The sequence below is a fragment of the Barbatula barbatula genome (assembly GCF_947034865.1).
Source record: "Barbatula barbatula genome assembly, chromosome: 13".
NCBI classification, from domain to species: domain Eukaryota; kingdom Metazoa; phylum Chordata; class Actinopteri; order Cypriniformes; family Nemacheilidae; genus Barbatula; species Barbatula barbatula.
The window spans coordinates 21,447,805-21,461,535 of NC_136776.1; the positions used below are offsets into that span (position 1 = coordinate 21,447,805).

The window sequence follows — 13,731 nt, forward strand, 5'->3', positions numbered from 1 at the left end:
TGACATTCTTCCAAATATCTTCCTTCGTGTTTAGCAGAACAAAGTATTAAGGTTTGGAACAACCTGAGGGGGATTAAATGATGATAGACATTTCATTTTTGGGTCAACTATCCTTTTAACTTCAGTATTTAACCTCACTTTCCCTGATATGAGCTTCTCACATGCAGAAACTATAACATTAACTGAAGCTGATCATCATGTTTGATGAAAAATGTAACAAAAACTTGTGAAACTGATCTGTTTTTTTCTAATGATGTTTCCTCATGTTTTGTTTTGTTGATTCAGATCATTGAATAAAGTGGACAAACTTCAAACTCAAAACACACCTGCCGAACCACTTCAGTTTTAACACAAACTCTTTCTACAAAGATCTAAAAGCTGATCCTGCTTTTATTTGCACCCATAAATAATCCAGTTCGATCAACATATGCAAATGAATTCACTTAAATACGTTTCATTACGTATAACCGGTAATGAGAATCATGAGAAACACTGAAGGTGAATGTTGTTGTGTCCTGAACATGCGTTTCTATTGTATTAAAGATCACTAATAATCTTGGCATCTCATCTAAAGAAATCTATATTTAAACAACAATATTAAAACTCGTATAGATTCTGTTTGTTCTCTAGAAATACTTGAAAAAATCACATTTTATCACAAACTTTTATTCAATCTCACAATACACAATCTTTGGTTGCATGAGGTAAAACTGTACTTCCGGGCAAAACTACACCCTTAATGGAGGGCTTAAATGAGCTGGTTCTGGACACCGGGTCCCTTTGGAAGCCTGAACAAAGGCTTTTTCCACTCACATCCAAAAACACACCATTATTAACTCTATTAGCTAAAAAGACTGCAATACACTATACGCACGGTTCTCACCGCAGCTTGGAAACACGCTGATGGGCGTGATCTCCGCTCGCTCTCTGGTTCATTCATGGGCGTGCTCTTCCAGGAGATTGGCCAATGAAACATTAGGATCCTTGTTTCAAAACAGGGATACAGACTTATAAAAAACTTTCAGAAAACGGTTGTGCTGGCGGACAGTATCAAGCATAGAAATACTACGTCATCGTCCAACTCGATATCTAACAAGTTGACCATGTTAAGCTTGAGGACCCTGCATGTTTAACAGTATAAAGAAGGCACAATGGATGTTATAGCATGTTAGACCTCATTTAATGTTCCAACAGCTGTAGATCATTTAAATAATGAAAACCTGGTATATATTTTGTCCACTAGAGGACAGAAAAGATCACACAGTTAGAAGACAGAACAGCACATCACAGCCGCAAATAACATAATGTGAACAAGTAAATTAAAGCAGGTACATTTCTAAATTCATGTGTCAATATCATGAACTGTCTCTGAATAGTCATCGAAATGATTCTGCTTTGTTTTAAGAGTTCTTGGATGAAGATCATAATAATGAGGACAAAACTTTAAAATCAAAGTCTGTTTGTGTTTGTGTGAGTCGATATAAACTCACTTTAACTTCACATTCAGAGTTTCAGATTCAGTATAAAATGAATTTAAAATAGACATTTTTGATTGCTTACATTGGATATTGAGTTTTAAATACGCTTCTCGTTCACTAAAAAAGGTCAGTTGTGTTTATAATTTTTTTTCTATTCTTGTAGACCCATCTCCTCCTTATTATCCACAACACGAACAGCCAACAAAGGGTCGTATTCAGTCTGTGTGGGTGCCACCGCTGAATCATTCCCTTCAGTATTTGTTGAATGCACTTGAAACAGAGAAAAACGACGTATGTTAAGAGAAAACGAAACTTTGATTAAAGGAAACATTTAAGAAAATAAAAGTCCTGTGATTATTTATTCAGCCCAAACTAATTTCAACTGATGTCTTACAAAGCCTCCACGTTTCCCTGCTTCATATATGTTAAATGTGCATTTGTATTGTATTTGTAAATTATATTTCAAGTCTTCTGAAAAATATCTAAACATCCTTAAATGAAGATGTAGTTGTACACGTTTTAGGACTAGTTTTAGTAAGAAAACTTAGAAGCTGTCCAGTCAATTTATTATGTTTATGTAGTATGATAATGGAGGTAAAAATGCACCGCTGACTTTTAACAAGTTACTGTTGAAGTAGAAGTTATTGTAAGATGGTGTTTTTAACCAATGAAGAGATACTTACCATTGACAGTGATATTGAATGTTCTTTCTGAATCCCCTGTTATGGTTCTCAGTCTATAACGTCCAGAGTCTTTGCTTGTGACGTGTGTGATAGTGAGAGATGCATCCTCATAGTTCAGCTCAAGTCTGCCTGTGAATCTGTCATCTTTATCAACATCAGCAGCAGGACGTTTCGTTCCAGAGAATTCAGCAATACAAATGTTTTCAAACATCCACTTGATCATATCAGGCTTCTGTGTTAAAGCACCTCCAGTGCTGAGAGTTACAGAATCTCCCTCATTCACTGACACCGCCTTAATATTCACTGTCAGAAACAGAAATGTTGACATATATAGTTTTTAGTTTAGTTCATGACATAAGTAAACACTGTAATTCGCTTTATTCAATAAGCAAACATTGCACAGGACAGAACTTTCATGGACGACTTTCAATACGTCTTGATTGGAAAAACAACTGAATATTCACAATCATGAATGAGATTTGAAGAAAGATAAATATGTCAATGTTCCTCTCACACACCTACATATGCTTTCAGATTCATTCGTGTGCGCGTGTGTGTGTGTGTGCGTGTGCCTTAAATTTAGTTCAGTCAAACAGCAGGAAGAAATCTTACCAGTTTTCTGCTCTGGACGTTTTTCCCCAGGAGCCCGACCTGTTTTAAAAATATAAACATATTGTCTTCTTGTCAAGTAAAAATATTCACATAACCTTACAAAAGATCAATCAATTTGGGAAGTTGTCAAAGATATTCAGACTTTTGAGTTTTTATGAGGTTAGAAAAAAAAGTAACTGTCCAGCTACTGTTAATGTAGAAGTTCTTGTTAAAGGGTGTTTTTAACCAATTCTCACCACTGACAGTGACATAGAACTTCCTTTCAGGAGTGATCTTCAGCTTATAATGTCCAGAGTCTTCGGTTCTGCTGTTTGTGACGGTGAGAGATCCAGTTTTAGGGTCCAGCTCCAGTCTGTCTGTGAATCTGTCATCTTTATCAACAACAGCAGGTCTTTTTCCAATGAGTTCAGCTATAGACTTGTGTTCAAACTCCCACTTGATCATATCAGGTCTCTGTATGAAAGCATCTCCAGTGTTGAGAGTGAAAGATTCTCCCTCCATCACCGACACCTTATTCATTTTCTCTGACAGAAACAGAAATGTTGATGTTAAAATAATGAAAGGGGCGGGTGAACAATAGAGGTGCAGCTACAACATGGATCATGTACAACAATTGTATAAATCTGTTTGGAATGTTGACAGAGATCACATATCACTGTCACACATACAGTAACAGGCTAAAGTTAACACGTGTCAAGTCAATGAAACACTGCAAGTCTGAATTAACTGCAGTAACAGCAGGAATAAATCTTACCTGCATTTTGCTTTGGATACTTTCTCGAAGGAGTAGAGCCTGTTTTAACAATATAAGCATATATTTGTCTTAATTCTTGTTAAAGTTAAAATATCAAAACATCCTTTTAAACAAGAAAAAAATGCCAATGTTCCCCAAACACAGATCTTGAATGGCTTATGATTCACTTTCACTATATCACAAATATCCTTCTGTGTTACAGTTTATATGTGGTTTGAAGGATATGAGCGCCAGTGATGACAGAATTTTCCTTAATTTAATTTAGTTTCTCCAGAAAATCATAACTTGGACTTGATATTTGTCTTCCTAATTCTGATCATTCATCCGGTTAAACAATCTATCAGGCCAAAATGCAACAGAGATGAGATAAGACCTGTCTGCTCATATATTCCACTGGGTGATTCTTGATTCAATGGAAGCTGTGAAAACTCAAAAAAAAAAAAAATATTACAAAATATGTTAATGCCGTTTGTTTGTCCTCAGATTCAGACCAGGAATGTTTTTAAAGGTATTTCAAAATCTGCTTAAATATAAAATAAATATGACTGTCAAAAGATTATTCGCGATTAATCGCATCCAGAATAAAAGTTTAAGTTTATACAATATATGTCTGTGTACTGTGCAAATTCTTTTTTTATTTATAAACAAATAAACATGTGCCTTTATTTTCCTTCTTTTCCCTTATCATTTGACATTGCCCATTGTTGGTTGCCTGGTATTAATGTAATGTTGGTGGATGTAACGTTGGATTACCCTGATTTTGTTCTTGTTATCACTTTTGTGTATAAAACCTTTTTCACGCACAACCTGTTCCTTGTGAAATCGTCCCTCTTCATCGAACTGTTACATACAGACTGTATTATATAAACACAAACTTTTCTTCTAGACGTGACTAATCGCGATTAATCGCTTGACAGCCCTAAAATAAATCTTACCTTTCAGCTGAGGAATATCTTTCACAGGAGGGCAGTCTGTTTAAACAATTCAAACTATAATTCAGTGATGGTATGTTACGTGTTAGATGCATATGTTCGTATATTACTCAACCAATCAGAATCGTGTCTGTAGTTTCTGATTAACTACATTAACAAGCTGATGGATTGGGGTCTAACCTGTCTGATCATCCATTGCGCTGGGTAAGTCTGGAATCTCTGACTCATCTTGTGGATTTACTGTGGATTGTAAAAGAAAACGGAGAAAGGGTCATAGAAGTAAGATAAATTCATATTTTATATGTGTGTGCATGTACAACAGTTGACATCATGCTACGTTTACCTCCAACCAAATAATCTGCTTGAAACTTCATAAAGCATAAAGCCTTCATGTACATTAATCGATCTGACTGAGGTGTATTTATTTTTGTTGTTTTATTCGAGCTATGATGGAATAAATCTCACCTTCTTTCTGCTCTGGAGGATTTTCCGAAGGCCGCCCGCCTGTTTAAATAATATAAACACAGATTTGTCTTGTCAAGTAAAAAATCTGCCTATATATATAAAAAAATAGGACTGTGATTAATCGCATCCAAAATAAAAGTTTAAGTTTATACAATATATGTATGTGTACTGTGCATATTCATTTTGTATTTATAAACATATAAACATATCCCTGTATTGAAGAAAAATAGATAATTAGTAAGATAGATAAATGTGTAATGTAATTTAAATGTGTATACATGTGCGTATATGTTAATAAATACAAGATGAATATACACCACATATACTGTAACACTCTCGTCTGTCCTTAGTATCCCCCCCCCCGGTTTTTGCCCCAGGACATTCTTTTCCCTTATCATTTGACATTGCCCATTGTTGGTTGCGTGGTTTTAATGTAAAGTTGGTGGATGAGACGCATCGTTGGTGAATGTAACGTTGGATTACCCTGATTCTGTTCTTATTATCACTTTGTGTATAAAACCTTTTTCACGCACAACCTGTTACTTGTGACATCGTCCCTCTTCAGTGAACTGTTACATACAGTATACTGAGAATCATGAAACACGGGACGTGATGGTAACTGTCCATTGTGCCAATGGATGGTATGTACATGAGGTGGGCCTTGATGTTGAGAGTGGTGTGAGAGCTGTATCTCAGACGTAGGACTGCTGTAAATTTGGGACTCCTCATCAGTAGTGTACCTTTGAATCAGGGGGTGTTTTGGCCTTTCAACACTATACACCCTCATCAAAGGTGGCCAGCTACAGGGTCATCAAACCTGAGCTTGTGTCCCAAATGTACCATGCCCAGTCATGAGAATTGCCTGGATGTTTAAATGGCGTAGCCCATGGGACTATGCAAGGCAGGGGGCGTCCTGTTCCCTGAGTCAATCCTAGAGCTGACCACATACCTTGTTCACCCTCCTCATAGGGTTATATAAACACAAACTTTTCTTCTAGATGCGACTAATGACAAATTGACAGCCCTAAAATAAATCTTACCTTTCAGCTGTGGAATTTCTTTCACAGGAGGGCAGTCTGTTTAAACAATATAAACTAGTCAACCACCAAGAATAATTCAGTGATGGTAAGTAACGAGTTAGACACACATGTTCGTATATTACTCAACCAATCAGATTAAATGACTACATGATGTAGAGTGATCAGTGAACGGATTCTGATAACGTGATATTGTTGATAGTTTATTAGGTGTTTCAGATTTTTGTCATCACCATGTTTGTATATAAACCCCTGTGTTTCCCAACATTAGGTCATTTACCATTCAGAATCAATAACTGTTGTGTTGTGTGTTAGATAGAAAACCTAAAGGTTATTGTATAATCATCTGTTAAGAAAACACTGAACGTTGAATATGGTTCAGTCAAACAGCAGGAATAAATCTCACCTTCTTTCTGCTCTGGACGTTTTTCCCAAGGAAGCCGGCCTGTTTAAACAATATAAACATAAATGTGTCTTCTTGTCATGTAAAAACATCTTTAAAACAAGATAAATTAACTTCAGAAGTACAATTCAATGAGGACTTTATTTGGAGTAATGAAAATATCGGTCCAGCAGCCACTGCTGCAGTTATTGTGAAAGGTTATTTTTAACCAATAAAGAGTTTTTTCTTCCTTTGTTATTGAGCGACTCACCTTTGACAGTGACACTGAATATCCATTGTGAATACTCAGAGTCGATCTTCAGTGTATAAAGTCCAGAGTCTGTGGTTGTGCTGTTTGTGACGGTGAGAGATCCAGTCTGATGGTCGAGATTCAGTCTGTCTGTGAATCTGTGATCTTTATCAACAGCAGCAGCAGCAGAAGGTCTTTTTCCAATGAGTTCAGCTATACACTTGTGTTCAAACTCCCACTGGATCATATCAGGTCTCTTTGTGAAAACATCTGCAGTGTTGAGAGTGAAAGATTCTCCCTTCATCACCGTCACCTTCTTAAATCTCTCTGTTTGGAAACAGAAATGCAGACATTAAAATAAACAAAATGACAATTAAACTACAGAAGTGAAGCTACAACAAGGATCATGTACAACAATATTTCAGTCTCATGGGACATATAAGACATTCTGCCCATGTGCTTCTACATATTTAATTCATTAAAAAAACATCATTTTAACCCTTCAATTCCATGACGCTGATGATACTCAATGGGGTTGACAGAAACTATCAAATGGTAATGTTTTATGTGGAGATAAATTAACACATTATAAAAAAAATGAAATGCTCAAACTTTACATTTAAACTTTATTGTATTATAGACTGATCTCAAAGACCTTGGCTTACTCACCACAGACAGTAACAGTGATTTTTCTTTCTGGTTTCTCTCCGATCTCTAGTTGATAAAGTCCAGAGTCTTTAGTTTTGCTGTTTCTGACGGTCAGAGATCCAGTTTGAGGATCCACATGAAATCTGTCTTTGAATTCCTCTTCATCACAAACAGATGCTTGACTTCCATTGATCGTAGCTATAAGTTTGTCTTTAAACCTCCATGTCATGACATCGTCTCCTAGTTCAGTGAGACCAGAGCTTAAAGTGAAAGGATCTCCTTCATCCACTGACAGTTTATCTGTCAAACACACAAAGACAATACAGACACACAAAAACATCAAGTGAGTGTGAAGATTCAAGTTATTACAGGAGGCTCATGTGCATTGATCATTTACATCAGACTCACATGTTTACACATATCAAGGTTAACCGTCCTAAAGAAATCTGAGTAAGAAAGATCACTGAACTGATTCTGAGAGCTTCATGTGTCACACAGTTAGTTTATCTCTTATGTTTTGTCATTTTAGGGACTTTTAGTTTATGTGTTTTACTTTGTATTCAGTTTGTTTTCTTTGTAATCGTGTTGATTATTTAATAATGTGTTTCAATGTTTGTATATAAACCCTTTTGTTTTCCTCTGTTACTGAAGACTCATCTGTAGGTGTGGTGCTCATTGCTGTGCTTTATTGTGAATGAACCACAGCTATTGACCAATCAGAATCAAGAACTGAAACTAATCGTTGTATAAAGTAAACTAATGTTTGAGTTTCTCTTTCTTTACAGTGTTGATCTAAATACTCTATAGAAAGAAAGTGTTCAGTTTACCACTGGCAGAAACACTGAATATCTGGGATGATGGCACATCTTGAAGTCTCATCTTTACTTTGTATAGTCCGGTCTGTTCAGTTTTGTTGTCTTTGATGGTGAGAGATCCAGTCCGAGGGTTCAGCTTCAGTTTGTCTCTGAATCTCTCATCAATATTTTCAATAGTTTGATTTCCTTTCATTTGAGCTATTGATGTGTCTTCAAACATCCACGTTATCTCGTCATCTTCATGTATTTCTTTAACACCAGTGTTTAGAATGACAGAATCTCCTTTCTTCACTGACACTGACCGATCAATGAATACATCTGGAGAACAAAACAGAACAAAGACACGTTCAGTGCATCAATACAGCTGGAATCACTCACTGGAGTAGGGTCAAATAAACGTATTAACTCAGTTTTATTGTAAATATTCATATATTGTTATGGTGTAAAGCTTCATTCAAGTCTCAGAACAAAAACTCTCTTCAGTTCTTAAGAGTAAAACGTCTATTCTTCACAGTAAAGTAAAACCGCAAACAATCTAACCGTAAGGGGTTTCATTGTCATACAAACATGAACACACACATACACAAAAGCACAGACACACAAACATGTGTTGGGAATTTTAAGACATTTATGCTATTTAAGATAATATGATTTTTATCAATTCTTACCATTTTGCTGTTTTATTGCAGATGTTCTGCGGCGATAGAAAAACACAAATACACCGACGGCTCCAGACACGACCAGCAGAACAGCAATAACTATACCTGCTACACCACCTGAAGACACACCTGATGCTGGAGTGAGAAACACACACACACTCATTGATCTTAAACACTATTAAGTATGAAAGCACTATATGATGCTGGAGTGAGAAACACACACACACACTCATTGATCTTAAACACTATTAAGTATGAAAGCACTATATGATGCTGAAGTGAGAAACACACACACGCTCATTGATCTTAAACACTATTAAGTATGAAAGCACTATATGATGCTGGAGTGAGAAACACACACACACTCATTGATCTTAAACACTATTAAGTATGAAAGCACTATATGATGCTGGATTGAGAAACACACACACACTCATTGATCTTAAACACTATTAAGTATGAAAGCACTATATGATGCTGAAGTGAGAAACACACACACGCTCATTGATCTTAAACACTATTAAGTATGAAAGCACTATATGATGCTGGAGTGAGAAACACACACACACACTCATTGATCTTAAACACTATTAAGTATGAAAGCACTATATGATGCTGAAGTGAGAAACACACACACACTCATTGATCTTAAACACTATTAAGTATGAAAGCACTATATGATGCTGGAGTGAGAAGCACACACACACACTCATTGATCTTAAACACTATTAAGTATGAAAGCACTATATGATGCTGGATTGAGAAACACACACACACTCATTGATCTTAAACACTATTAAGTATGAAAGCACTATATGATGCTGGAGAGAGAAACACACACACACTCATTGATCTTAAACACTATTAAGTATGAAAGCACTATATGATGCTGAAAAGAGAAACACACACACACTCATTGATCTTAAACACTATTAAGTATGAAAGCACTATATGATGCTGAAGTGAGAAACACACACACACTCATTGATCTTAAACACTATTAAGTATGAAAGCACTATATGATGCTGGAGTGAGAAACACACACACACTCATTGATCTTAAACACTATTAAGTATGAAAGCACTATATGATGCTGAAGAGAGAAACACACACACACTCATTGATCTTAATCACTATTAAGTATGAAAGCACTATATGATGCTGAAGTGAGAAACACACACACACTCATTGATCTTAAACACTATTAAGTATGAAAGCACTATATGATGCTGAAGTGAGAAACACACACACACTCATTGATCTTAAACACTATTAAGTATGAAAGAACTATATGATGCTGGAGTGAGAAACACACACACACTCATTGATCTTAAACACTATTAAGTATGAAAGCACTATATGATGCTGAAGTGAGAAACACACACACACTCATTGATCTTAAACACTATTAAGTATGAAAGCACTATATGATGCTGAAGTGAGAAACACACACACACTCATTGATCTTAAACACTATTAAGTATGAAAGCACTATATGATGCTGGAGAGAGAAACACACACACACTCATTGATCTTAAACACTATTAAGTATGAAAGCACTATATGATGCTGGATTGAGAAACACACACACACTCATTGATCTTAAACACTATTAAGTATGAAAGCACTATATGATGCTGAAGAGAGAAACACACACACACTCATTGATCTTAAACACTATTAAGTATGAAAGCACTATATGATGCTGGATTGAGAAACACACACACACTCATTGATCTTAAACACTATTAAGTATGAAAGCACTATATGATGCTGGAGAGAGAAACACACACACACTCATTGATCTTCAACACTATTAAGTATGAAAGCACTATATGATGCTGAAGAGAGAACCACACACACACACTCATTGATCTTAAACACTATTAAGTATGAAAGCACTATATGATGCTGGAGAGAGAAACACACACACACTCATTGATCTTAAACACTATTAAGTATGAAAGCACTATATGATGCTGGATTGAGAAACACACACACACTCATTGATCTTAAACACTATTAAGTATGAAAGCACTATATGATGCTGGAGAGAGAAACACACACACACTCATTGATCTTAAACACTATTAAGTATGAAAGCACTATATGATGCTGGATTGAGAAACACACACACACTCATTGATCTTAAACACTATTAAGTATGAAAGCACTATATGATGCTGGATTGAGAAACACACACACACTCATTGATCTTAAACACTATTAAGTATGAAAGCACTATATGATGCTGGAGTGAGAAACACACACACACTCATTGATCTTAAACACTATTAAGTATGAAAGCACTATATGATGCTGGAGTGAGAAACACACACACACTCATTGATCTTAAACACTATTAAGTATGAAAGCACTATATGATGCTGGAGTGAGAAACACACACACACTCATTGATCTTCAACACTATTAAGTATGAAAGCACTCTATGATGCTGGAGTGAGAAACACACACACAGACACACTCATTGATCTTAAACACTATTAAGTATGAAAGCACTAAATGATGCTGGAGTGAGAAACACACACACACTCATTGATCTTAAACACTATTAAGTATGAAAGCACTATATGATGCTGGAGAGAGAAACACACACACACTCATTGATCTTCAACACTATTAAGTATGAAAGCACTATATGATGCTGGATTGAGAAACACACACACACTCATTGATCTTAAACACTATTAAGTATGAAAGCACTATATGATGCTGAAGTGAGAAACACACACACGCTCATTGATCTTAAACACTATTAAGTATGAAAGCACTATATGATGATGGAGTGAGAAACACACACACACGCTCATTGATCTTAAACACTATTAAGTATGAAAGCACTATATGATGCTGGAGTGAGAAACACACACACACTCATTGATCTGAAACACTATTAAGTATGAAAGCACTATATGATGCTGGAGTGAGAAACACACACACGCTCATTGATCTTAAACACTATTAAGTATGAAAGAACTATATGATGCTGGAGTGAGAAACACACACACACTCATTGATCTTAAACACTATTAAGTATGAAAGAACTATATGATGCTGGAGTGAGAAACACACACACGCTCATTGATCTTAAACACTATTAAGTATGAAAGCACTATATGATGCTGGAGTGAGAAACACACACACACTCATTGATCTTAAACACTATTAAGTATGAAAGCACTATAAGATGCTGGAGTGAGAAACACACACACACTCATTGATCTTAAACACTATTAAGTATGAAAGCACTATATGATGCTGGAGTGAGAAACACACACACACTCATTGATCTTAAACACTATTAAGTATGAAAGCACTATATGATGCTGGAGTGAGAAACACACACACGCTCATTGATCTTAAACACTATTAAGTATGAAAGCACTATATGATGCTGGAGTGAGAAACACACACACGCTCATTGATCTTAAACACTATTAAGTATGAAAGCACTATATGATGCTGGAGTGAGAAACACACACACACTCATTGATCTTAAACACTATTAAGTATGAAAGCACTATATGATGCTGGAGTGAGAAACACACACACACTCATTGATCTTAAACACTATTAAGTATGAAAGCACTATATGATGCTGGAGAGAGAAACACACACACACTCATTGATGTTAAACACTATTAAGTATGAAAGCACTATATGATGCTGGAGTGATCTACTCACCACTGACAGTCAGAATGAATCTCAAGTATTCGGCTCTTCTGTCACCGCTGATCTTTACTTTATAAAGTCCAGTGTCTGTGATTCTGGCGTCTGTGATGGTGAGAGATCCGGTCTGATAGTTCAGCTCCAGTCTGTCTCCATATTTCTCATCATAACTAAATGTGGTCTTATGGTCTTCTCTGTCACCTTTCACTATAAGAATGCCGTCATCTCCAAACCTCCACACTATCAGATCATATCTCTGAATTTCAACATCTTCCATCGTCAGATAGGCAGAATCTCCCTCTGTTACCAACACCGTCTTTATTTCACATTTTTCAGCATCGATCAAAAGTGGAGATTCTACAAGAAACAGTTTCACATAGAAAGATTATAACTACACAATTTACAGTCAGATGTTAAGCTTGTAGTTTATATTCACCATAGACTGTAAGACGGAATTTCTTTAAAAACGTCCCGATGCTGTTGCTCATCTCCACCTTATAAAGTCCAGAGTGTTTGAATCTGCTGTTTGTGATGTTGAGAGATCCAGTCTGATCATCCAACATCATTCTGTCTCTGAATGCAGGAATATCACTATATATGATCTTATCTCTGTTGATTCGAGCTATGGTAACGCCTTCATCTCCAAACCTCCACAATGTCAGATAATAGCTCTGTATGTCAGTAATATCAGTTTGTAAAGTGACAGATTCTCCCTCCATCACTGACACTAACTTCATTTCAGCTGGATCAACACCAAACACACCTGAAGAACAAAATAAATTAGAATTTTTTTACAGATGACGAATGAGAAAAAAAGTATTAAAACTTTACATGCCAAATTATAAGGTTTATGAACACTTGAGAAACATTTCAACGCACAATAAAAAATATGTAATGCATGATTTGATATGCAAAATGTTGACGGACTCATTTTACTAAAACATTATTATAACATATTATTAAAAATGTAAATTCTAACTTGGTCCTCTCGTATCTTTATTGTATGAATGCAGAAAACAGTGATGCTACACCTCTGTGGGTAAAGTCACAATGCGAATGTAATGTGGCTTAAACTGGTTAAAACAAGTCTGAATGAGCCTCGACAGGTAAAACTAAAACAAAAAGTGTTTAAGACAAACAGATGTAATGCACTTACCGCACAAATGAAATTGAAGATAAAACAACACATTTATAGTAAAATTGATCTTCATATTGATGTAAAGTAGACATTTAATGACGATAAGATTTCATAAAACCGCTCATTGCGTCTCACAAGCGACAGCGATCCAGAACTACACCGACCAGTTTCTATAGGCACTCCCATAT

At 35.8% G+C, this 13,731-nt stretch overlaps 1 protein-coding gene across 2 annotated transcripts; it reads right to left on the bottom strand.

Moving 5' to 3' along the window:
* Positions 1–646: 646 nt before the first annotated feature.
* On the bottom strand, positions 647–13,710 carry LOC306902310 (uncharacterized protein). 2 transcript variants are annotated; one of them, XM_079470776.1, is made up of 17 exons: positions 13,562–13,710; positions 12,842–13,168; positions 12,421–12,762; positions 8,725–8,850; positions 8,069–8,374; positions 7,263–7,541; positions 6,615–6,920; positions 6,368–6,406; positions 5,965–6,000; positions 4,925–4,963; positions 4,640–4,699; positions 4,463–4,498; positions 3,528–3,566; positions 3,010–3,297; positions 2,774–2,812; positions 2,162–2,464; positions 647–1,748 (listed from the first exon to the last, which is right to left on the bottom strand). In XM_079470776.1, exons 1-17 carry the CDS (start codon positions 13,614–13,616, stop codon positions 1,630–1,632), a joined length of 2,739 nt encoding a protein of 912 aa, XP_079326902.1. In that variant the 5' UTR covers positions 13,617–13,710; the 3' UTR covers positions 647–1,629. The 2 variants fall into 2 exon arrangements, with proteins under 2 accessions (XP_079326902.1, XP_079326903.1); XM_079470777.1 differs by having other exon boundaries at positions 655–1,748; positions 8,725–8,832; positions 13,562–13,704.
* Between the last annotated feature and the right edge of the window lie 21 nt (positions 13,711–13,731).